Below are 23,691 nucleotides of genomic sequence, written 5' to 3' on the forward strand. Positions count from 1 at the left end.
ATTGATCCGGATTATTTTTCCCTTGTTATCCAAAATTATCCGTCAATGTATCCTCCTTAGGGTGTGTTTGTTTGCAATGTAACTATAGACTAAGGTAAATAAACACTCCAGTCCGTATTTGCTCACGTTTTGATAGAGTGTAGTTTTATATGAAAATCTATGCTTACATTGATAATCACACTTTTCCCTATACAACGATTAACAATTTTAAACCAATCGGTGTTGAACTCTATCAATGTACTTTTACATCGATAAATATTTACATCATTTAAACACAACCTTTTGGAATGAAATCTTTTTTATACAAAAATGAAAAAAAAAATCCATGCAACATAGATGGTCTTACAAATGTTTTATAGAATTTTTCTTTTTAGCAAAATTGTATTCATCTATCACATAAAATTTCAGATGCACCCCTACATTTTGCCCATTCTATTTTAATTCTTTGGTTTAGATTCTCCACAATCTCTTTTTTATCATGAACTAGTAAATGTGCACATGTGTTGCACATGTCAATTTAATAATAATAATAATAACAATAACATCATGCCCAAACTTTTTTAGACAGTTTTTTAATATTTTTTGTACTTTATATACATTTTTTAATTGTAACATCACGGGTTGGCCCATGTGGCTTGGATGTTCAATAATCCCTTACCCCCCCAATAGAAGGGTGGTTTATTTGCTATTCAATTTCAATTTTTATATTATGCTTTGATAATTAATATGCTTATTACAAAGGATATATGATATTAGAGACACACCCAAAATTGTATAATTTCTTGTGTTTACATTTATTTTAGAAATATTGATATTTCATAATGACATCATGGATTGGTTGACCTATTTTATTGAGATAGTTGAACCAATGACCCACCTCTTGAATGAGGAAACAAGTTTGTTTCCTTGTTAATTTTAAATTTTGTGATTTCCATCATTAATAAATATAATTCTTGCTCATTATGCTTACTTTTTCTTCAATATAATGAATATATAATATTAGTGTTTTCTAATTTTTATAATATATATTTTAATTTTTTATATTCTATATATTTTTGTATTTTTATTTAATTATGACATCATGGATTGACTTATCACCATGTGTGATCTAACTCATCTATATTTTTCGCATACTTATTTTTGTTTTGATATGACCAATATATAACATTAAAGATGTACTATTTTTTAACAAAGTTTCCTTATTTTCTATGTTTTGTATTTTATCTATTTTTTAAGTTTTTATTGTTTAATTTTGGTGTCATGGGTTGGTCCATTTGACCCAAAATTGTTGAACTTCTTACCACCACCTATTTTGTTTATGGATTCATTTTAAAAATATAAATTTTCATACCATTAAAATTATTATGTATAGATTTAATTAACGAGATTTAGTGGTAAGAGACATAAGTGCCTTAAATAAAGGATTCATTAAGGGGGAATGAGAGTTAATATCTTGAATGTGGGACTTAATGAAAGGGAATTGAATAAATTTAACAATAGTACTAAAATTACATTTTATGTAAGGGTTACATTTCAAAAATAAGGGTATTTAGTTAAGAAAATTTCTAAAAACTTAACACTCTACTGGTACTTTTTATAGTAGTATATTAAAATGGCATCACACATAATTATATTTATAATATAAATATAAATTAAAATATATATTTTATACATATACTTTTTTTATCATATATTATAATATATTTTATAAGAAAAATCTGCCAAAAAGATATAATAATGAAAGAACTTTGACCAATCAAAGCCCACCTCTGAATTTTGATAAATACCACCTGGTTGGTCACAAGTTTTTTCAAATATCATGTCTTTTCGATAGCATAATCAAGCTTGATTTTATTTATATTAAACATAATGTATTTAAATCAGCCCACTTGACCCATGATCAGCTCATATAAATTTACAAAACAGCATTCGCCACAAAAGCCCATCAATGATCCTAGTCCAATAGATGGTATCATCATGAAAATTAGTTGGGATCTCTTGCCTGCCAACAAATACACTCCAACACCCTACCAACATAATTGGACAGGGAGAGGAGATCCCAACTCCATGAAAACATCATGAGTGTTGCTTGTATTGTAAATAAGGGTACAATTGGATTAAATCATGATTTAGTTTGATCTGAAATCTTGTCTTATTTTGTTGGATTGAAATATCATCCAAAATTTCAAATTAGATTGGATTGAATTTGGATCACCCTTTATTCGATTTTATCACACACATACACACATAAATACATATTATTTTTTTATTTTTATTTATATAAAATGGGAAATTCCCGATTAGTACCTTGTATTTTGTGTATAGTGCCACTTTAGTCCGACACAAATACTCTTTGAATGTTATTTAATTTTCTTTATCAACCATTTAAACATTGATAAAAAAAATTAACAATCCTAAATCCTTGTTTCTTCCATTCAAGAAAGTTCCAGTTATGTTGGAATGGGCATTCTGTTTGACTCCAACTTTCTTAAATAGAAAAGATAAGGATTTAAGACTATTAATTTATTTTTGTCAATGTTTAGATAATTGACAAAAAAAAATTAGATGACCCTTAAGAATATTTGTATCTTTTTAAATTGTCAGATTAACAGCTGATTATCACGTTTTAAAGTTGAAGACGAAAGTGATACTATACCAAATTTGGGTACCAAAGGGAGTTTTCTCTTATATTTTTTATAATTTATTAAAAATTGAAAATTAAATGAAAATAAATCAGATTCAGATATCCGACATCTTAACGGATTCGGATTCGAAAAATGTTTGTGAGATTCAATGGGATTTTTAGATGGGGGGTTTATGATTTTATTTTATCGGATCGGATCGATCCGATCCGTTTCCAGCCCTTAATGACACCTGTTGACATATGGATTGGTGCTGCACAGCTCAACTGATGTGAAGATAAGCGCGAACCAGACGTCTTCTCTTGCGCCGCCCGCATCGCTTCAATTCAAAGTAGAGCTTCCTGTCCCGTCGGTGCCATTTGATTTGAGGAAAGGGGAAGAAAACAAATATAGGAAGAGGAGGAGATCGATCCTCACCGTAAGAGGAAGAGAACTCCGGTCTTATCGTCGGATCCAAGCCAGAAAAACAGGAAGAAAATCAGAATGGCTTCAAATCAGGTGAGGGCCTCACACATCCTCATTAAGCACCAAGGCTCCAGAAGGAAGGCTTCATGGAAGGATCCAGAAGGCGACGTTATCAGGAAAACCACAAGAGATAGTGCTGTCTCTCAGCTTAAATCCCTCAGGGAGGACATCATCACCGGCAAAGCCAAGTTCGAGGACGTCGCTTCTCGTTATTCGGATTGCAGCTCTGCCAAACGCGGCGGCGATCTAGGTCTTTTTCTTTTCCTTTTCATTCTTACTCTGATTTTTGGATCATGAGTTAGGGTTTCTTCTAAGTGGCTTGGACTTTGCTTGATTACTTTTTCTTCCCTCTGGAGTGGTGAAGCTCGCATATTTATTTTCTGTTTTTATTCTTGCTTCTGGAATGATCACCGTAGCTGAATTTAACTGTTTGATTAGAGAGGTGGAGTTTTTGATTGATGCTTTGATGGTCAGATGTTTCCTTTTCTTATCTTCTGACTGACTCATGCTTGTTGAAGATTAATCTGTTTATACTTTGAAATGGAAATCGAGGGTTTGGTAATTGTTGATTGGAATGTATTCTTTTCTCCGTGTTGTTCATTGAAGGCGATTTAAGTGGTTGTTTTGCTCGGAGTGTAGTCGTAGGAGGTCGGTTTTCTTAAATGTGAAATGTATGAAGGAGGGTTTTAATTGTATGGAGAAATTCATTTAGGTTCTTCTCTAGTGACAAAATGTTTCTAATTTATTGCTTATGCATCTAAAGGATGGTTTTAATTGTATGGTTTTAATTTTCATATCTTTCATGGAATTAGAGCAGGTTGGGAAAAATGGAGGGGTGCATCTTGACTTCTGTGTCATAGGAGAATACCACTTGGATTAAAGGGAAAATTCTATAGAACAGTTGTAAGGCCAGTAATATTGTATGGAGGAGTGTTAGGGGGTCAAGAAACAACATGTTCAGAAATGAGTGTGCAGAAATGCGAATGATAAGATGGATGAGTGGAAAACTAGAAGGGTAGGATAGGATTAGGAATGAAGGCCATCCATAGAAACCTAGAAGTAGCTCCGATAGTGATCAAATAAGATGAGAGAGAATAGGTTAAGATGGTTTGGTCATGCGCATAGAAGGCCACCAACAACTCCGGTTAGAAGAAGCGATTTGTTACAAGTGGAAGGGGCAAGAAGAGCTAGGGGTATACCAAAACGGACATGGGTAGAAGCAGTAACAAAGGATTTAAGTACTAATAATTTAAAAGTGGATATGACCTTAAATAGAATGGATTGGCGAAACAGGATCTATGTAGCTGACCCCATATAGTTGGGATGATGCATGGATGATGATGATATCTTTCATAGAAATGGATTTGTCTACCAGTGGTTGAGCTTGCACTCTATCATTCTTCTTTCCCATGGAATTTTATTATTTCATTTCAGTTGGAATTAGTTATTTAGTTGTGCTCTTTCTCAAGATGTCATGCCACGTTCAGTACTTGAGTTTTAAATCTAATGATTGACATCCATCTGTACCACATAAAGCTGCTATTTACTACATAAATCAGGTATTTTTTGGATAATGGTGGCTCAGATTTTGCTGGCAATATTTTCTGAAGTGATCATTGTTCATATTTGTTTTCCCTCCAACATATGACATTCCTAATACATTCTGATAAAAATATTTCTTGTCAGTCTCCTTTCCATCTGATTGTGTTGAACTGCAGTCAGTGCCCTCATGTGTTGAGTACATCTCTCCTCCTAATGTATCATAAAATTAGGTTCAATTAAGCCTTTTGTTGACTGCATTTTATGTAGTTTTCCTTCATTTGAACCAGGCATGTGAGGATATGGTGCTACAGACTTAGATATATTTTCTGTCATTTGGGTGTACATTTTGGTAATTAGTAATGTTCTGAGTGCTACTTCTGCTGTTGCTTTGACAAAATGCTTATATGACTATTTCTTGTGAACTGTGGCTACTTTGAACAAACCTTGTTTTAGTAAGTAAAGGGTGAGAGTTCATACCATAGTTTTGAAAACCGGACCGGACTGGATAATCGAACTGTTTGGCTGGGAATAGGTCAGGTCACCAGTTCCGTTTGGCCTTGAACCATTATTTTGCTAAAAACCATTGAAATGGTCAGAGAACCCCTGATCCGGGTGGTTGAACCGCTAAACCGTTTGACCTGGTCAGCAGTTCATGGCGTACTAAAATATTTATTTTTTTATTTCAAAGATCATTAGCAGAGAAAAAAAATGATGTAAAGATGGGGGAGGGACTAAGATGATATCACTAAGATGAGAGAGAGAGGGAGAGCAGAAATGGTCGGGAAAAATTTGCCGCTGCTTTCTGTTGCCACCAGCCCACCACTTCTGCTGCCGCCACCGCCGGTGAACATCATCGGTGAGTATCTCTTCCTCCTCCTCCTCCTCCTCCTCCTCCTCCTCCTCCTTTTTCTTCCTTCCTTTCTTCTTTCTTTTCTTTCCTGTCCCAGCTGACAGCAACTCCCACTTCTTTCCTGTCCCATACATACATATCATCTTTTTTATACCCTAATAGGTCAAATAGATTAAACTGCCCGAACCGTTCGACCCTCGCTGACCCGGAAACCAGTGGTCAAAGCGGTTCCGTTTCTGGATTGATTTTTAAAACCTTGGTTCATACTTAAAATTCCCTCTGGTTCATTGGTATTGGGGATCTGTGTTACAGAATACAATCATGAACATCACTAGTTTGGGATTTATTATTTTTATGTCTAATCAGGTGCATCTGTTTTGGTAAAAAAGTATGTTAAGGCTATACCTTGTTTTAGGTCAATTAAGTTGGAAATTTTTGTAGTCATTCCTTGGTAAGAAGTTAATTGTAAAGAACTCTCTGAATTGGCTATCTGTGCCATTCAGAAATATATTTTCTACCAAAGAAAAGAACAAAATAAATTTTCATTGAATCCAAGTTCTGAAAGGTGGATTGACTTGACCTATAGATTGAGATGCAGAGTTACTCTGTTGAGCCATTGGCAACCCCAGTTTACTGCCTTGTGCCTTTTTTGTTGGCACCTTTTCCTCTTTATTTCCATTTATTTGAATTGCATGGACTCCATATGATGAGGATGTCTTGTTTTCTAGAATTTCATCTGAACCCAAGTTGACACAGTGATATTAAAGGAAAAAAGCTTAATTTTTTGGGTATTGTTGTGATATATAGAATAGAGTCTTACTGATCTAGGCTCCGTTTGGGAGTGTTTGTTGGCCCGAACGGGCTTTTGAAAAAGTCACTTTTTGAAACATGCTTTTTTAATGCAAGAGCCCTTTTTGTGCTTTTTCACCAAACAGATTTTTGATGGGCTTTTGGAGGAGAGAAATGCTAGACTATTTAACAACAAAGAACTAAAAGCAGAAATCCTCATTGAGTTAATTGAGGTTAAGGTTGCTCATTTGGTAATGATATCTGATGAATTTCACGGCATATGCATGGACAACATTCTTAGAGGATGATGGCATGTAATAGCTAATTTTGTTGCTGATAGGCCACGGAGAGTAATCACTTGGCACCCTCCTGAAGCTGGTAGTCTTGAATTAAATTTTGATGGATGTTCTCTGGGTAACCCAGGTGAATCAGGTGTGGGAGGAGTGGTAAGAGACCAAGGTGGGAACATAGCCCTAAACTTTTCAGGTGGGATTTGTTTTTGCAACGCCCTAACAGCAGAACTGAAGGCTCTAGTTCAAGGCCATAAACTGTTAAACTACACAGAATTGGAGGGATGTGCTAACAGATATTTGGTTTGGGATGCCTTCTTTCTGGGAACTGCTCGTTCGGGTGGATTCCCAAATGTGCCAATTCCCTAGCTGACACTCTGACAGCTTGGCCAGAGCAGGTGTTTCAGACAAAGGTATGATTGGGGGATTCTAGGTCCAGGGGCCTTATTGGAACAGGGTTGCTTTTGCTAGGCTGTGTTTCTGTATGATCAGCTTTTTTCTGTTTGTCCCTGATGCCTATTTTAGCAGTTCAGGTCTTGTTTCTCATTATTAATAAAGTTATGTTAATTTTCATTAAAAAACAGCGATATTGACATGCTTGGTTGTATGGAATTGTCCATTTACTTATTTGAGTTTAGACTTTAGAAAGTAGAAATGCTTAGGCCAACCCAATGTGGCTGGGACAAGGCTTTGTTGAGTTGTGTCAAAAAATGTAGAAATGGTCACTAATTCACCAGGGGATAATATCCCTTTACTTTTTTATGAATTGCGCATACATATCTCAACTTTTTAGTTTGTTAGTATTCCTCCTTCATTGGGATCATATATTTGTCTTTGTTTGAAATGCTTGAAATGCAAAGTCGCACTTGGAGCTATATACACGGTACACAGACCCAATCTTGACCTCTTTAATGGGACAAATGCTTGATGCCTTGCCGAATCTTTGGAGATTACTGTCTCGGGTGGTGCTAAAATCAATAATCCACTCAGTGTAGTTGTGCCATTCTTGGTTTTTATCTGCCTGGACCGTAGGTATATGCTATTGCACTAGCGTGAATTGGCCCTCATCCAAAATCTGTCGCAATGATTCTTGCAGGTCCTTTTTCCAAGGGCCAGATGCAGAAGGCTTTTGAAGAAGCAACATATGCTCTTAAAGTAAGCGAGATTAGTGACATTGTTGATACTGACAGCGGCGTCCATATCATCATGAGAACTGGTTGATTTATCAATATGTACTGGATGGCTACATGGTTCAGTGTGCATTCCGCAAACACAGACATCTTCAATTACTGTTGGCTCATTCTCATCATCGGGAACAACTGAATTGAGACATTGATCCATTCCATTGTCACGTTTGTAACCATTTTAATTTTGTCAAATTGGATTCACTCATAAAATGTCAGAACTGTATTCTTGAACAAGACAAATTCGAAACAGCAGTAGCTGTGATATTGTTGGATTCGCATGGAGTGGATTTCTTTCAGTATATGATATTGTTGAATTCGCATGGAGAAAGCATTCATCCATGACGATAAAATATATGTTGGTTACGAACCGGACAAGATTGGACCATGCCCATCAGACTCATCCCATTATTCTGTTGTTATCATATAAATCACCAAACAAAATTTCTACAGGTATGGGGTGGTTGTGACAAGTCTCTAGGCAGATACAGTCAAGTTGCGACTGATACAGATGACAGGTTACCAAAAATCCTCAATAGGGTCTTCAGACTGAGTTGACAACCCGAAACGGTGTCAAGTCACTGACACCTCATTTGGGTTTATGTTATTGTCAATGTTGCATTTCTTTCCACGCCTCCTACAGTCAACGGCTTTAAGCTAAGACGACTCCTGCCCCCGAAACCTCAAGATATGAATCCATAGCTTCCCAGGTGCCCAGCTCTTTCTGATTCCTTTGATGCCAATGGATATAGCTTTTCTTTGTACAAGAAAAAACACGATATTGCTTTTCTGTAGATATGCACAAGCATGTAGAAGTGAATGAAGAAAGGAATATTCGGTTATAGTGCACCCTTCTGACTGCTTTTAAGCTTTTAATACAGGGCGAAGGCTTTTAAAACTGGAGCGGACAAGGGGGATTGTTTCCGGCCTCGGGGGTTGAATGGTCTGATTGTCTGGTGAGGCCTTGAATGGTCTGACTGTTTGGAATGATGGTCCGTTTTGATACAAAAAATCATTGTTCGGGACCTTTGGATCAACGGTTTGATGATTTGGCTGTCTGAGTCAACGGTTTACCAATCAAATCAATGGTTTTTGACAAAAAAAAAAAATGGTTTTAAAGCAAAATGTAACCGTTCAGCTGACAATGAATGTATCAACCAGCTTTTGTTACCAGCCGGCAGCCGGCCCGGTTTTGAAAATATAATAACAATGAGTGCATCAACAAGCTTTCTACGTCAATTCAAATGTTTTAGTCAGTCCTTACGATCTCTTTCTGATGATAATCCTTATACCTTCTTGGTTCATTCTCTCAGTCTTAACTGATCACGACATTTTCTTGAGCAAACAGCAAATTCATTTGAGACATTGACTTCGCTTACCGTGTTCTCGTAGTAAATTTGATCCGGCGAATACTTTATAAACTTTGTCTAGCGTTTACTTAGTTTTCCTGGTAACATTTGAATTGACCTCTTTGTTAGGTTGCATTTGGTTGCACCTAAAACAAATGGTCTTTTGAAAAGAAACTATATTCCTAATTTTCCCAATGTTTGACTAGAAAAACAATCCTCAATAAATTTGCCAAAAAAAAATCCTCAATAGGTAAAGTATAAATTAGGGTTGCAAGATATTAATCAAGAGGACCAACACTATTCAGAGAATGAATTATGAAAAATTAGGAAAATTATTTTCTCACAATTAATGCTCAAATTTAGAACATGCTTATTCTCCATAGCCGTTTGACATGCAACCAAACACCATAAAATAGTACTTTCTTGGAAGACATTCCTTTATTTGATAACAACCAAATGAAGCCACAACCAATGAAAAATAAAATCTTATATATTTTCTCTTATTTCAAGGTTGCTTCACTGAATCACCATTGTTATCAATAAATCCAATACACGAGGCATCTGCATTCTTCAATGCCTGAATTTTCGATTTGAGTTATTTACATACTAGGTGCTTTTTTTTTTTTTCTGATAGATTATTGGGTGCTGTATTAATTTGGATATCTGAATCAACGTTCCATTGAGCTATTTTGCACAATGTTGTGACTTGTGAGTTGTAACAAGTGTAAAAGCTGGCATTTCTTCGATGCTGAACTTCTAACCTGATAAAATTGATAAAAAAGACAACCGACTATCTTTTGCCTACTCGCCCATGATTATTGAGGGATGATTGCATGAACTTGTGGGTCTATAACTTTGGAGGAGAAGCTCTGAGGTGCGTCTGAAGACAGTCTTTAGAACGTTATTTGTCCCCACTTAGTTTCATTGAATTTGCTGTTGGGTTATAGGCAAAACCATTCCCAGGATACAACAGAGCCTTGGGCGAGAATTTGCAATCAACAAAGTTGAAAAATCTCCGAAGAAACCTTCTATGAGACTGTAACAAACCGGACTGAGAGAGAGAAAATGGATTTCGAAAATGTGTATTTTTGAAGTCTGATTCATGTTCCTTAAATAGTTTATGAAAATGTATGAAGAAAATGTAGGTGCTGGTTCAGAAAAGGCACCTTAAACAGTCACAATTTCAACGGTCAGCATCGCACCAAAACCAAAGCCGCCCTTCACGAGCCACACGGGTGCAAGCAAAGTGCGCCTCATTGCACCACACACACGTGCGCATACGCCTGTGCGCGCATTGCATGGTATTAAATCCCCATACTCTCCTTTACTATTTCTAAGGAGCATAAATCAGTTCCTATTAAAATTCTGAAAACAAAGCTTATAATTTTCCAATGTGGGATAAGTTCAAAACTGGATTTTGTAAGAGAAAAACTAATTTTTCAATCAAGTGTGCAAGTGCAATTTCTCATGTCATTGACCAATCAGACCCATTGGATTTAATCTCTTATGAGACTAAAATCCAACACTTTTGGGCTCCAAAACAAGTTGCAAAGTAGAAGATCAGGAAAACTCTTAAATGACCCCCTTAAGAGGCTAATAGAATGCTAATGCCAAGCAGCTAGCAAGGCTGCAATTCATAGGTGCCACCTTCCAATATGGATTCATGCTTGTGTACCCCATCCCCATTTGGGATGCGACTGCAGTCTGTACTGCATCAACAGCATTGTCAATTGTTGGAGTTCTACCATTCTATTCATGGGTAGATTCATATGTAATGATTTTGGTCTGATGTCAGCATGCACCCTGTTTTACCCAATGTTATCCATTGTTTGTCTTCGTGACAGGAGAACTGTTCCAGTATTTGAAGCAGAGAATCAAAATATGAAAGAAAAAGCCACTCATTCAATTTATCTTTCCCAAAATTAGATGGTTAAATGGTACAATTTTCTCTCATTGTGAATGAAAATTTGTTTGTAATATCAAAAACATAGAAGTCAAGCTCATAAACATATTGACCGTATGTTATTTCTTTCGCCAGAACAGAAAACTCTAGCACCAGGCATTGATCCAATGAGTGTTGAAGATGAATAACCAACGGATAACTATTTTTCAAGGCAAAGTCACTGGATTTTCTCTTCTGCTTTCCTTGGCTGAAAGGGAGGAATGTCAACATCAATATACATGGTTTTTCAACATGCAAGCTCGTGGTTTGATATTGATGCAAAAGGACAGCTGCAAACATAATATTGCATACAAAAACAGACAAAGCAAATTCACTACTTTGGAGGATCAGATTATATCCAAGTCACGTTCAAAAGAAAACATAAAAAATGTCTCTTTTTAAATCAAAATAAAAATAGTTGAAAGAAAAAAGACGGATGGGAACATCAAAGTATCACACCCATATTACATGCCAACAAAGATAACATACTAAAGTAAGTATCTAAAGCGAGACTGTTAAAATGGAAGAGTGCAAGACTAGAAAAGATAAAATGAGAAACCAGTTCATTTATGGGAGCCTTGGGATTTTGGAAATCCTCCAATATGTGCCAATATGAGGGGAAGTCAACCAAGATGGTCTGTAATGCATATATAATGAAGAACACCAACAGCATCAATAACAAGTTATGCAAGTTGAGGATTCTGAAAAGTTGGGAAACCGAAAAGGGTGTCCTTAGAAGTGTAGATTGCAGAAAGAACCGAGGACATAAAAATATGAGAAAATGAAAGAAAAAAAGGTCAATACAGCTGCAATTGGGATTAAATGATTGGAGTGAGGCTCAGTCAAGTCAAAAGTTGAGGTATATTCCATTACCCATGTTTATTCCTATTGACTGAATAATTTGCCACTTCATTATCAGATTCTGTTCAATTTGACAGTGAAAACCAGACAAATGTTAAGAAGCACACTATCTCATTAACCTGTAAAAGACACTACATTCCAGGTTGCGGCTCAGACTCGGGTTGAATCAGTGACTGGTGACATCATTAATTAAGTTAATAATAAATAAAAATCATAAAAATTAATGACAATTGTAAAACATAATAAGAAAGGCAAAACAAAATGTTCATACCTTTTTTTTTTGTTGGTTGATGCATATAATTTGATATTAAGAAATGAAAAAATAAAAATGCATGAGGTACAATCATCTTTGGTTTTGCCTGTTTCAGTAATATCCCATGAGGTACAGTCAAAATGCATACTCCTAATGATTTGCAGGAGAAATTTACCAGATCTAGAAAATATATCCTTTTTTGGGTACCATGATTACTTGTTCTAACATAGTTTCTTAAGCATTGGGCTTATTTCAACCTTTCTCACTGATGGATAACCCCTCTTCTACTCTCTTGTATGATTATTATTTTTTATAATTTTGTATTGTGTATGCAAAGTTTTTTTTCTTAATTTCTTTATTTGATCATTTTGTTGAAATTTCAATTTAAAATGAACATTTGGCCAAATATGAAGTACAATTATGGTTAATATATCCCATAGGAAAAGAGAAGACATAATTGTCCCTCTCAAAGTCCACACAAGCCTCCATGTAGAATCTAACACAGAAAAGGGGAGAAATACATTTAGTTCTTATTTCTGGTTCTCATGAATTAACTTTAAGAATATTCTTACAAGTTTCAACTAACGTACCCTATTATTTACTCATTTTAGATGAGAAATTATTATTATATTAAAAAAAAAATAGTTCCACTACTAGATGGGATCATTAACTAGCTCCATTGTGTAAGGGATAAGTCTAAGGGCCATTTGCATAAAAATAACTTCCTGCATCTACAAAAAGATGGTCTACTGTCTGGTGCATTCCAACTTCTAGGAAGACTGCATGGACCTCATGAAACCCTTTCTCAACCTCACAATGACACTCTCTTCCAATTTGTAGTTTTGTACTTGTATTAGTACCTTCTCAAACAATTACTGCTTTAAGAATACAGAGTACTATGATTTGGGTATTTAGTAATACACTCGGTTCCAAGATAGCTATGCCAATATAAAATCAGCACTGATGTTGAATGTAGATGTAAAAGTGTCAGGCATGGCGACCCCAGACACTCAAACATGCATGCTAGCACATCAATAAATCCCTATAATGTAGGAAGGTAATTTCTTGTGTACACTTTAGTTCATAGTCAACAGGCATCAATCTATATGCAACTCCAAGAACCTTTTTGTCTTTTTGATGCACAGTGAGATGCATACGGAAAATGAAGAATCCCGGCCAGATCATTTGGGTAATTTCAGTAAAATTAAAATCTAGATTAGCCATCATTTTAGTTAGTATCAACTATCAAAGCCATAAAGAAGGGCTGCTACTTGTAAAAGAAAGTGAATTTGGGATATGGTCTTTGTTATTCAGATTGAACAATAAGCATGCAAAAATAAATACCTTCACCGAACCAAGAAAAACCTCGATCAGAAAATAAACTATGAACATACAAATGTTCCCTTATCAAGCCACAAAAAGACCAAGTTTTAGGCCATAAACACTATGAGGATTAGGTAAGGAAACAATAAACAAAACAGGGCGGTATACATACAAAATTCAACAGTCAGTCATTGACTATTGAAGCAAAGGAAATAATAGGATGAGATACATAAACCAACGAACAACAGAACCAAAATCAACAGAGCTAGACTCTTTCGACAAAATGCCTCAAACAAGGCAGCAATCAACAACCATTAGAATTCAAATAAAGAATCAGAGAAAGAAAGCAAAGTACCTTGGTGCCAGGGACACGCTAGTGGAGCTCCTCTTCGGGGACGAAGACAGGCCAGGCCGCACCAGCCTCGCGAAACATTTGTTCGGTCTCGAGGAGTTGCCCCTTCTCCAGTATCATGCATCGTCCTTATGCTCTGGCCCGAGGTGGACGTGGCATTGAAAACCTCTCCAGTACCATTCACGAATTTTACAGTTATCTGTGGTGGATGGTCGTCGGTCCGTCGCTTTACTACCAACTGACAGGCCGGCCGGTTCGACTCCTTGGCCTTCCGAGCATTGCATTGAGCCAGGAACTCCATGCACGCTGCAGTTCGTAGGTCCAGCGCATTGAATTCGATCCTCACCTTCGATAATCGATAGAAACTTCAACATCCTGCCTCTTGCTTACTTATTGAATCACATGCACCTGAAACCGACCAGTTTTTTTTTTTTTTTCTCTCTCTCATTAATTCCTTGTAGAAAACTTTTACCCTGCCGAAAAGTTTCTTCAAAGATGGCATTCTTAAATTCCCCGTTCGTTCTTATATCGAAATCAAAAGTTAGGCAAAAACAAAAGCTCTTTTATGTCTCCATCAATTTTCTCCTCTATCCAATTTCAGGGATTACAAGCTCTTTTGAATCCTGAAATGGATGCAATAATCAGGAAGATCATCAGTTTTCTTAGAAGGTGCCGTTTGGCAAATGACGTGACAGTCAAAATACGAAGTGAGATTTAGTGCATGTGCATCTTTTCTGTGTGAAGATGCATGAAAAAAGTCGAAAATTTTTATTTGGAGTTTTGCGAAAATAGCTGGGTTTCATGTATTTTTCTGGAGTGATGTCTTTTGGCAGTTAGATGTTTTCCAATCATACGGAAAAAGATGAACAGCCTGCGTGAAAAGATGCTTCATACGGGCCAAAGGGTATTCACACAATCACATTTGACCACTCTGTTAAAAAAAAGGGGTAAATTGCATATTAGTAGTTTGCAATTTGTGCCTAGTCTCATTGGTCCTTTAATTTTAAAACATGTCAATTAATTTAGTATTTAAATTTTCAAAATGTTTCAGTTTAATTCAAAATGTTTTATGAAAATAACTTATGTCATCTAATTTTTTTTATCAAACATCCAAATGTTCAAATACAGATGAGCACCTTGTCCAACTGTATGGCCAATCGCCATCGGCAATGCCCTGTGACTCCACCCAGCTTCTTCCTTGATGGAATCGCCTCCATCGAGCACATTCAACACTATGAAGCATTCTAGCCAATGGCACAAGCATCCTAGACAGATAATCCACACAAAACTAAGATAAAAGGAAAATATTATCACTATATGTATATATAGATGAGCAAGAAAGCAACCAAGATGAAATGATCCATGCCCCTCTCCTCCGGAATATTATCACTATATGTACATATAGATGAGCAAGAAATTAAGCAATCAAGATGAAATGATCCAATTTGAAAATACAGCTCTATCAGGGGATTCCACGTTCCAAGAATTCACAGAAAATTATGAAAATCAGAAATTGAAAAAAAAAAAGGTGGAATGGGAAAAAAATTATCAGAATATATGATGAGTTGAAATCTTCTACCAACAAAAACTGGAATCCACCATAAAAGCTAGACCCACCATGTATGAGGTGTGCCGTATATCAGTTTGAGATCATATTGAGAGAGGGTTAGAACGTGTTTTTGTTGGCAGGTGATTCGGACTCGATATACGATAGAGGAGTCTTGGATGCTATCCATCTCTTTATAAATCTCTGAATTCAGAATCTCTTACGTGGTATGCCTTATGGAACGTTAGCCTTCTCAGCAGTACTGCTCCTCCCACAGAGATTCAAAATTTCCTATCAGTTTTTGATGAGAAGTGCTAAATTGTAAAATCCTAAGGATCAATTTTTGAACTACCCTTATGGTTTAACTAATTGACTAAGTGTATCCTTATCTTGTTTGAAAATTGACTAATGATATTCTTATTAATTCTGACAATTGACTAATACTTCCCTTACCGTTAGTGTCCGTTAATGGAAAGACGAAAAAAAATATTTTACCCTTTATTCTTCTTCAAAATTTCAAAATAAAAACTTCAAACCTACAAAAGGTTTACCCGGTTAATTCAAAACTTACAACAGTGGAAAAACAAAGACGGTCATTCAGAGCTCTCTCTCTCTCTCTCTCTGCAATGGACATTCTCAGGAACCTTCTCATTGGATGATGAATCGCAGTTGGCCGACAACCATTGGCATTCATTGGAGAATTCAGTCCCCACGGTCGCCGGCCTCAATTGAATGGCTGAGGCTCATCAATCAGATGGCAAGCGGAGGGATGGAATGGAAAGACGTTGTCTGTTATGTACAAAATGCGGCTCGGTCCCCATTGTGGACTGGTCGTTGCTGAAGTCGAGCAGAAAGCTTTAAGCTTTCCTGCCCTTATCCCACCTTTAGAAGCAATCCTTTCATCAGATCACCCAGCAGCTGCATTAGAACTCATGAAACACCACTTCACTAGAAACAGGAACACCACCTAGCCGGAAATTGTAGGAGCTCAAAAAACCTTGTAATTGCTGGTTTCGGTAGTGGCACCCATGACACCCACTCCTTAGCCGATAGCTGCTTCGTCACCTGGAGAGAGATGGAACAATGGAATCAAATGGTTAGAAGGGTCTAAAGAGCTCAAACAACCTTGCGACTGCTGGTTTCAGTAGTGGCGCCCCCTCCTTAGCCGATAGCTGCTTTGTCGCCTAGAGCTGCCAAAGAGTTGATGAAGAGATGGATGCAGTTCCAGCTAAGAAGGCATCAAAGACGGAAGACATTATGGCCAGAAAACAATGAACAGGGTTTGAGACATTGCCGTCGCCGGAGATTCTTTATAATTGAGGAGGACATATTAGGAAAAAAGCTACTGGGTTCAAAGTTAGGAACTTGGCAATAGTGTTAAGTGGCATGAGTTTGTAATTAAATTGTTGAATTGGGTTTAAAAATCAAAACCAAGGATGGTTTCTTTTGTTTCATCAGAATTTAGAAGTGGTGACGGCCTGTGAGATTTGGTGTAGTTTTTCCACCAAATCATTGTACACATCGTTCCAGACATCCCACCATTTCTTCACAAGCATTGTTAAGAAGAAGAGAAATTCAATTAACAAAACATCAACCCACGAGCTATCAAGTAAGAAATGATTGAAAGAAATTGCATAAACACTTACCTTTGCACAACAATGAACGACCTTCACTTTGTCAAGCTCTGCATTCTCAGGGTGACGCCACAACATTGCCAAGACCATATTCCAGAAGAACATATTCCAGAATTCTTAACTCTGCAGACAGGGTTGGAGGAGTGACTTTCAAGGTTTTCAGGAGATCGTCGCAGCTAGTTGGAGGAGTGACTTAGCTGATAGCTGCTTTGTCGCCTGCGCTCGGTTTGAGAAAATGAACAGGACTGGGCAGTGGGTTTTGCTAGGACTGAGCGGTGGGTTTTGAGAACTCGTGATACAGTGGCGATGGTGGAACACCTCCAAGAAAATGGTGAGGAATCACCGATGACTAGGGGAAGGAGAGGAAGAAGAAGGAGAAGAGAGAAAGAGAAGAAAGAGAAGAAAGAAGAAGAGGGTTTGGAGTCTTTGTTTTTCCAGGAAGAGAGAGCACTCTGAATTCTTTTCAAACTCAGACGGTGCCGGTGTCGGAGACGCTGTTCCGAACCAGTGAACCAACCTATGTGATGCTCATTTCAAACCTCTGGAGATGTTGGCCAGTCATTCTGTCGGAGCTGGTGCAGGTGCTGGTGCCGATGTTGAAAGTTATAATAAGGATAAATTGAGTATTTTAGGAAGTTATAACAGTCCTGTGATATACATTTGAATGGTTTTTGAGGGAACATTAACAACAAAGAAGGTATTAGTCAATTGTTATAAATATTAAAGGTAATTTTTAGTCAATTTTCAAACAATAAAGATATACTTAATCAATTTAATAAATTTTTAAGGATAGTTTAAGAAATTTACCTAAATCCTAATTATGTGCTCTAAAATTCGTGAAAATTACAAATTAAGTAGGAGAGGAGTAACCTGCTTTATCAGAACTTGTCTAGCACCATGCTTCATGATTGAGAATAGAGGCTTGAAGGAGATGAGAATGCCCACAAGACGAGAGAGTAGTTTCTCTTACCCACCTGGGACAGTAGTACTGCTTTCCTTCTTCGAAAGCAGCCATATTTCCTCCGAAGCCCAGCATAACAGTGAAATAAATTAAGAAAACACAGAACTCATTTGAGACCCTGGCCGACAACAGCGGGCTACTACATTAAAGTTTGGAAAGGCAGCTCCTCAATTAAATATGAAGTTGGATAATCTTCGAATTTTCACCCGCTACAAAAATCATTTCTATCTCCCTGGGTTCGATAACGAATGAATTCCCTTTGATTCAATCTTGAATTTTGAGAAAAAAAAGTTGATTTGTGGTGTCTTATTTCGAAAGGTAATGGATATTGTTAATGGTAAAAACTATATTAAGACGTTTTCAGAGTTTTGGTATTAGATTGTTATGTTTTAAAATTCAGGTATTAATATGCAATTTATCTCAAAAAAAATATTAAAATGGCGTTTTATTGTTTAGTAGGAGGAATTGATTTGTATGAATTGCTTCCTCATGATTCATGAATTACCATGTTTGAGGCTTTTGAGGAATCGCTGATTTCATAACAAAAAAAAGTTTTGTAGAAAATAATATTTAATGTAATATTTTCTAGAAAAAATATATATAGGTGTTTCTCCATTATTGTGCACTAGACAATGCGCCTAAAAACATATATCAATCCTAAAAATTCAGATCTGCGCCTTACAGAAGGGTATCGGGAGATGTTCCTAATACATGGAGAGAATGTGCTGTGAGACGTTGTGGGGCATAGATGTGAACTCCAATCCTGGGGAACTATCTCCCTCGACTTCCAAAATTAGGCCTGCCAACTTGTTCTTGTAACCACCGATTTTGGGATGGGATCATTAGTGTCTGTTTGGGAGGGCTTTGATATAAGCCGTGTTTGGTGAAAATTTGAAAAGCCAATATTGGCGTTCCCAATAAACAAACCATAAAGTGAAGCTTATCCAAAACACAGGTGATCAATGACGACGGTTCAATCACTGTAACTCAATTCAATGCATCAGCCCTGTCAAACGGGCTTATTACATGTAAGTACCTTGTAATTTGGGGATGGTGACACTTAGACTCAGTTTGGAAGGAATACAATATAAATGCAAATATGTACGTGTAAAATCTTATATTTTGTATTATTTTATATGTATTTATACTGTATATATTTACATTTATACTCTTTTCAAACTGAACCTTATGGTCTAAACTCTTTAATATGACATTTTAGCATCTTGAACTTAGGGAGTAATTCCGTTGAACCAAGATTATGTTGATAATGATATTATGAAAATGCCCATGCTGATTCTATTTTCTCACATGTCATCTTCTTCTTCCTTAAACATCCCAGCTCTATCTCTCTCCTCCTCTTTTAATTATCTTCCCTCTGCCTTTTCTCCTCCATTATTTCCCCACTGCTGTAACTAAGTTCACCCCAATTTTCTCCCCTTTCCTCTCTCTACAACAAACCTCAAAACAGCAGAGCACCCGCTGCAACTAAGTTCAGCCCGCTATCTTTGTTAAAATATAGGAAAAGAAAGATATACGTGTTGTTCCATTCCGCCAAGACCCACTATCTGTTCCTCACCTCTCTGCTTGCTATTCTTCATGTTGTTCTTCCTTTGTGTATACTACTCTGGAGCTACCAATGGTAGTTTCATCAAGGCTGAGCCGAAGAGATACTAGCCGAGGATGGGTACAACCACCAACATAACCCTTGTTGCTTTCGTTGGACTTGGACAAGAGATTGAAGTGAAGGATATTTTTCGGCTTTTCACATTATGTGCTCAAAATGACTGACAAAGTGCTAAGGGATGGATTTGAGTGTATATTTTCCAAAATTTAGGGTACTAAAATGTCACACTTGAAAATTAAGTCTCTTAATTGTCATTATCCATAAAGAATAAGATACTTATCTGGCTGTGCCCCTAAACAGAAATCAGTAATAGATTCCAATACTAAGGGTCCATTTGGTTCATAGTTGGAATCTGAATGGCTTATTCCCCCTACCTGTTTGGTTCAGATAAGAATTGAAATCAGATTATGATTGATGATGTTTGGTTCATCAAGAGGTTGGAATCAGAAACAACCATGATTTCTAATTTTACCCCTAACAAAAAACATATAAAGAGATAAAAATCCATGAAAATCCAAATCCAATACAATCCAATTAACATGTAAGGAGATAAACATATAATTTGAGATTCAATTAACATATAAAGAGATTAAAAAACATGAAAAAAAATAAAAATGTACATATTGTTTTTGTGCGTGAAAAAAAGAAGGGGGATTTAATTACATCAATTAATAAAATAACTAGATATTGATAAATGAAAAGTTAGATCAAACACTGATACATCTCAAAATATCTTACACTTGTACATGTGGAGGGATAAATACTGATCTCAAATCCACATGGATCCAACCCTCGCCTTGCATCAAATATGCACTTGCTTTGGATAAACTCATTTATTGTTTCTATTTGGTTGAACTTGCCTCAACTCTAAAACATATAACTTCATTTTATTGCTCGCAGAGGAAGTAGGTCTTTATGCCCAAACAGAACTAGGTAGGGGTGAGCACTATTCAGTTAAAACTGAAAAACTAAACCAAAAATTTTGGTTTGTTTTTTTTTTTTCTGTTAAATCATTTCGTTTAATTCGGTTTTTGGTTAATTTGGTTTTTAGAATTAAAAATTCAGTTAACCGAATTAATCAAAATTTCCATATATATATATGTAATATAATATATTATATGCTTATATATTAATATATAATAAAATGAAATTTGATTTCATAATATATATTTTATAACATATAATAATATATATAATAGAGTATATATTATTAAATTTTGGTTTTAACTGAAAACCAAACCGAAAATTTTGGTTTCGGTTATTTTAGTTTTTCTATAATTCAGTTTCAATTCAGTTTTTAACCAAATAAACTGAATGCTCACCCCTAACCACAGAGATCATTGTTTGCTCATTCATACTTCATTTTTCTCCTATTGTTAACAAGAATATTAGTCATATAACATTTAGAGCCTCTAGTCCTGCATCTCTAAATTAAAGTTCATTCTCTTACAGCACAACAATGGCCTAGACCCTCAAAAGAGATCATCATATAGGCATAGTTCATATTTTCCTATAGGGTAAGTTACATGAAGGTATCCGTACTTTGGGGTTAGTAACAGATAAGTACCTTGAATTTTCAATTGCAACACTTGAGTCCATTTGTTATTATTAAAATGGACACTTGGGTCCATTTGTTATTATTCCATCAATTAAACATTACATAATTTCAAAAATACCCTTCTCATGTATTTTTAAGATCATTATGCGGAATAAAATCATCACCAGAGAATGCCATCGTCGGAAAATTTGAATATATAATTTACTATCCATGTGAGAACGTCATCATGGGGAGACATTCAGTTACTTGAGAATGATCTCAGAAATATACAAGAAGGGTATTTGGACGTTATGCAATGTTTACCTAACAGAATATTAACGGATGGAACTAAGTGTGTATTTTTGAAAGTTCAGGGTACTCATTATCTATTTATCACTATCCCCAGAGTACAGGGTACCTCCTATCTATAATTTACCCTTTCCTATATCACCTAAATATTACCAACTTCATCTAGTGGCTTTGAAATTGTATATAGTTCATTTGCTTTTACATTAGCAACTTACATCTGTTGAACCAGTTCAATAGACAAGAACAAGAAGCCATTTCATGGCTTGCAAAATTTTGACCTTATATTGCTTTGAAAATTAGATCAAAAGCAAAAGAATTGTGTGTAGTTTTAACATTTGAGAAAACAGAAAACAAGGAATTAATCACTAACTTATACTTGAAAAAAGAATTTGTTGCAAGGTCTGAACTGTCAGCCTATGTTGCCATATAGTCTGCATTAACTTACCTATTAACTACATAAAGAAGAAGGTGGCATGGGGTTTTTGTTATACATCAATTCTGAATTAAAATCTACCAGTTAAATATTTACACATAAATGATTATCATCCACTAACTATAACATCTAATCTTGCCAGGTTGCAAGGTTTAGACTAGAATAGGAGATCTTCAATGCTCTAATAGAGAAGCTTGATTTGCATCATAATCAAGGGAGTGGTTTTAGAAAATCTGGATTTGGATGCAACATAGAGAAGCTTAAGGCTTCACAAATATCCGATTAATAGTTTATTAGTTTCTAGAATTAAAAAAAAGAAAGAAAGAAAAGATGATACCATTTTAAACAAGAGATGAAATTCCTTGTAAATTGTCTATACAATTGATACAAGATCAATGTTGTTTATCCAACATTGATCCCAAAATTTCTTCAACCAGTGCAATCAGATGGATAAGAAGTATTTGTAGGAGCAATGAAGGCTTTTCATTATGAAATCAATGGAATTTTGGCCTCCTTGTCAATCTTGGGTCAAATTGGATTCCTTAAAGATAAATTTAACTGCCAACTAGAAAGTGACCGCCTAACACCCAACCTCCTCGCCTCGGCCTTTAACTTTTTAAAACCTTGACCAAACTATATCATGGTACATCTCCTAAAATTTTATTCAAATATTATTTGCATTTTTTATACTGAACATTGTTATAGAGTAGAAACTCTTTTACAGTCATGTTTGGGAGTGTTTATGTTAAAAATAAGTGCTTAAAAACAAGTGGTTATTCACATTAGCACTTTTTGGCACCTAACTTTTTCAAGTGCTTATATTAAAAAATAAGCATTTGTTTCACATTGGGTGTTTGGTAGTCTTTTTCTCCAATAAGCACTTAAATAAGCATTTGTGACTATTTTATCCTTCATTTTTTTTTTCAAATTTTATGAAAACACTTTTATAAAAGTACTTTTTTATGAAAGAACTTTTATAAAGGTACTTTCGTAAAAGTACAAAACACTTTTATAAAAGTACTTTTTTATGAAAGAACTTTTATAAAAGCACTTTTATAAAGGTACTTTAAAAGTACTTTTACGAAAGTACCTTTATAAAAGTACTTCTGTAAAAACACTTGCGAAAGTACTTTTATGAAAGCACTTATACGAAAACACTTTTATAAAAGCAATTTTATAAAAGTTCTTTTACAAAAACACTTTTACAAAAGTAATTTTATAGAAGTATGTTTACAAAAGCATTTTTATGAAAATAATTTTATAAAATTCAACTAGGGATAATTTTATAAGTGGTATTTTAAAATTCAACTAGGGATAATTTTGAAAAAAAAATTGAATAAGTGCTTATTGTATAAGTGCTTAATAAAACTGGAAATTTGAGCTTAAAAAATAAGCCACTATTTTTAAAATAAGCACTTATTCCGGGCTTTTTTTTTCCCTAAAACCAATAAGTGCTTAATGGTGTGGTCCTGGCCCAAATAAGCACTTATTTTTAAGCACTCCCAAATATGGCCTATGTATGAGTCGGCCAAGATTAGCAGTAACTTTATTTTTTCAATCCTTTCTTGCATACATAGGATGTTTATAGCCAAACTCAAGATCTACGTACAAATACACATCCATAGGACACTACATCCATGCACCAAGAACATCTCCCTATGAATGATAACTTAGGGGTCGTTTGACAAGTCTTTTTGGGAAGATCTAGTAGCTTTGACAATCAAAAGATGCATTGAGCTTTTGCATTAAGATATGAGCAGCCTGAAGTCTGTTTGGTTAAGGCACGCCTTTCCACGCATCTTTTT

At 35.6% G+C, this 23,691-nt stretch overlaps 1 protein-coding gene and 1 long non-coding RNA gene across 2 annotated transcripts; one reads left to right on the plus strand and one right to left on the minus strand.

The window, feature by feature from the left end:
* Positions 1-2,899: 2,899 nt before the first annotated feature.
* Positions 2,900-8,064, plus strand: LOC148851166 (peptidyl-prolyl cis-trans isomerase Pin1). Its single transcript, XM_088947161.1, has 2 exons — positions 2,900-3,357; positions 7,675-8,064. The coding sequence occupies exons 1-2, from the start codon at positions 3,126-3,128 to the stop codon at positions 7,797-7,799; spliced, it is 357 nt and encodes a 118-aa protein (XP_088803287.1). The 5' UTR covers positions 2,900-3,125; the 3' UTR covers positions 7,800-8,064.
* Positions 8,065-10,993: 2,929 nt separating this feature from the next.
* On the minus strand, positions 10,994-14,476 carry LOC148851167 (uncharacterized). Its single transcript, XR_016099795.1, has 2 exons — positions 13,846-14,476; positions 10,994-11,261 (listed from the first exon to the last, which is right to left on the minus strand). It is a non-coding gene; the product is annotated as an uncharacterized LOC148851167 (long non-coding RNA).
* Positions 14,477-23,691: the final 9,215 nt, after the last annotated feature.

The sequence above is a fragment of the Nelumbo lutea genome, chromosome 5 (assembly GCF_056320005.1).
Source record: "Nelumbo lutea isolate HS-2025 chromosome 5, American lotus-T2T, whole genome shotgun sequence".
NCBI classification, from domain to species: Eukaryota; Viridiplantae; Streptophyta; class Magnoliopsida; order Proteales; family Nelumbonaceae; genus Nelumbo; species Nelumbo lutea.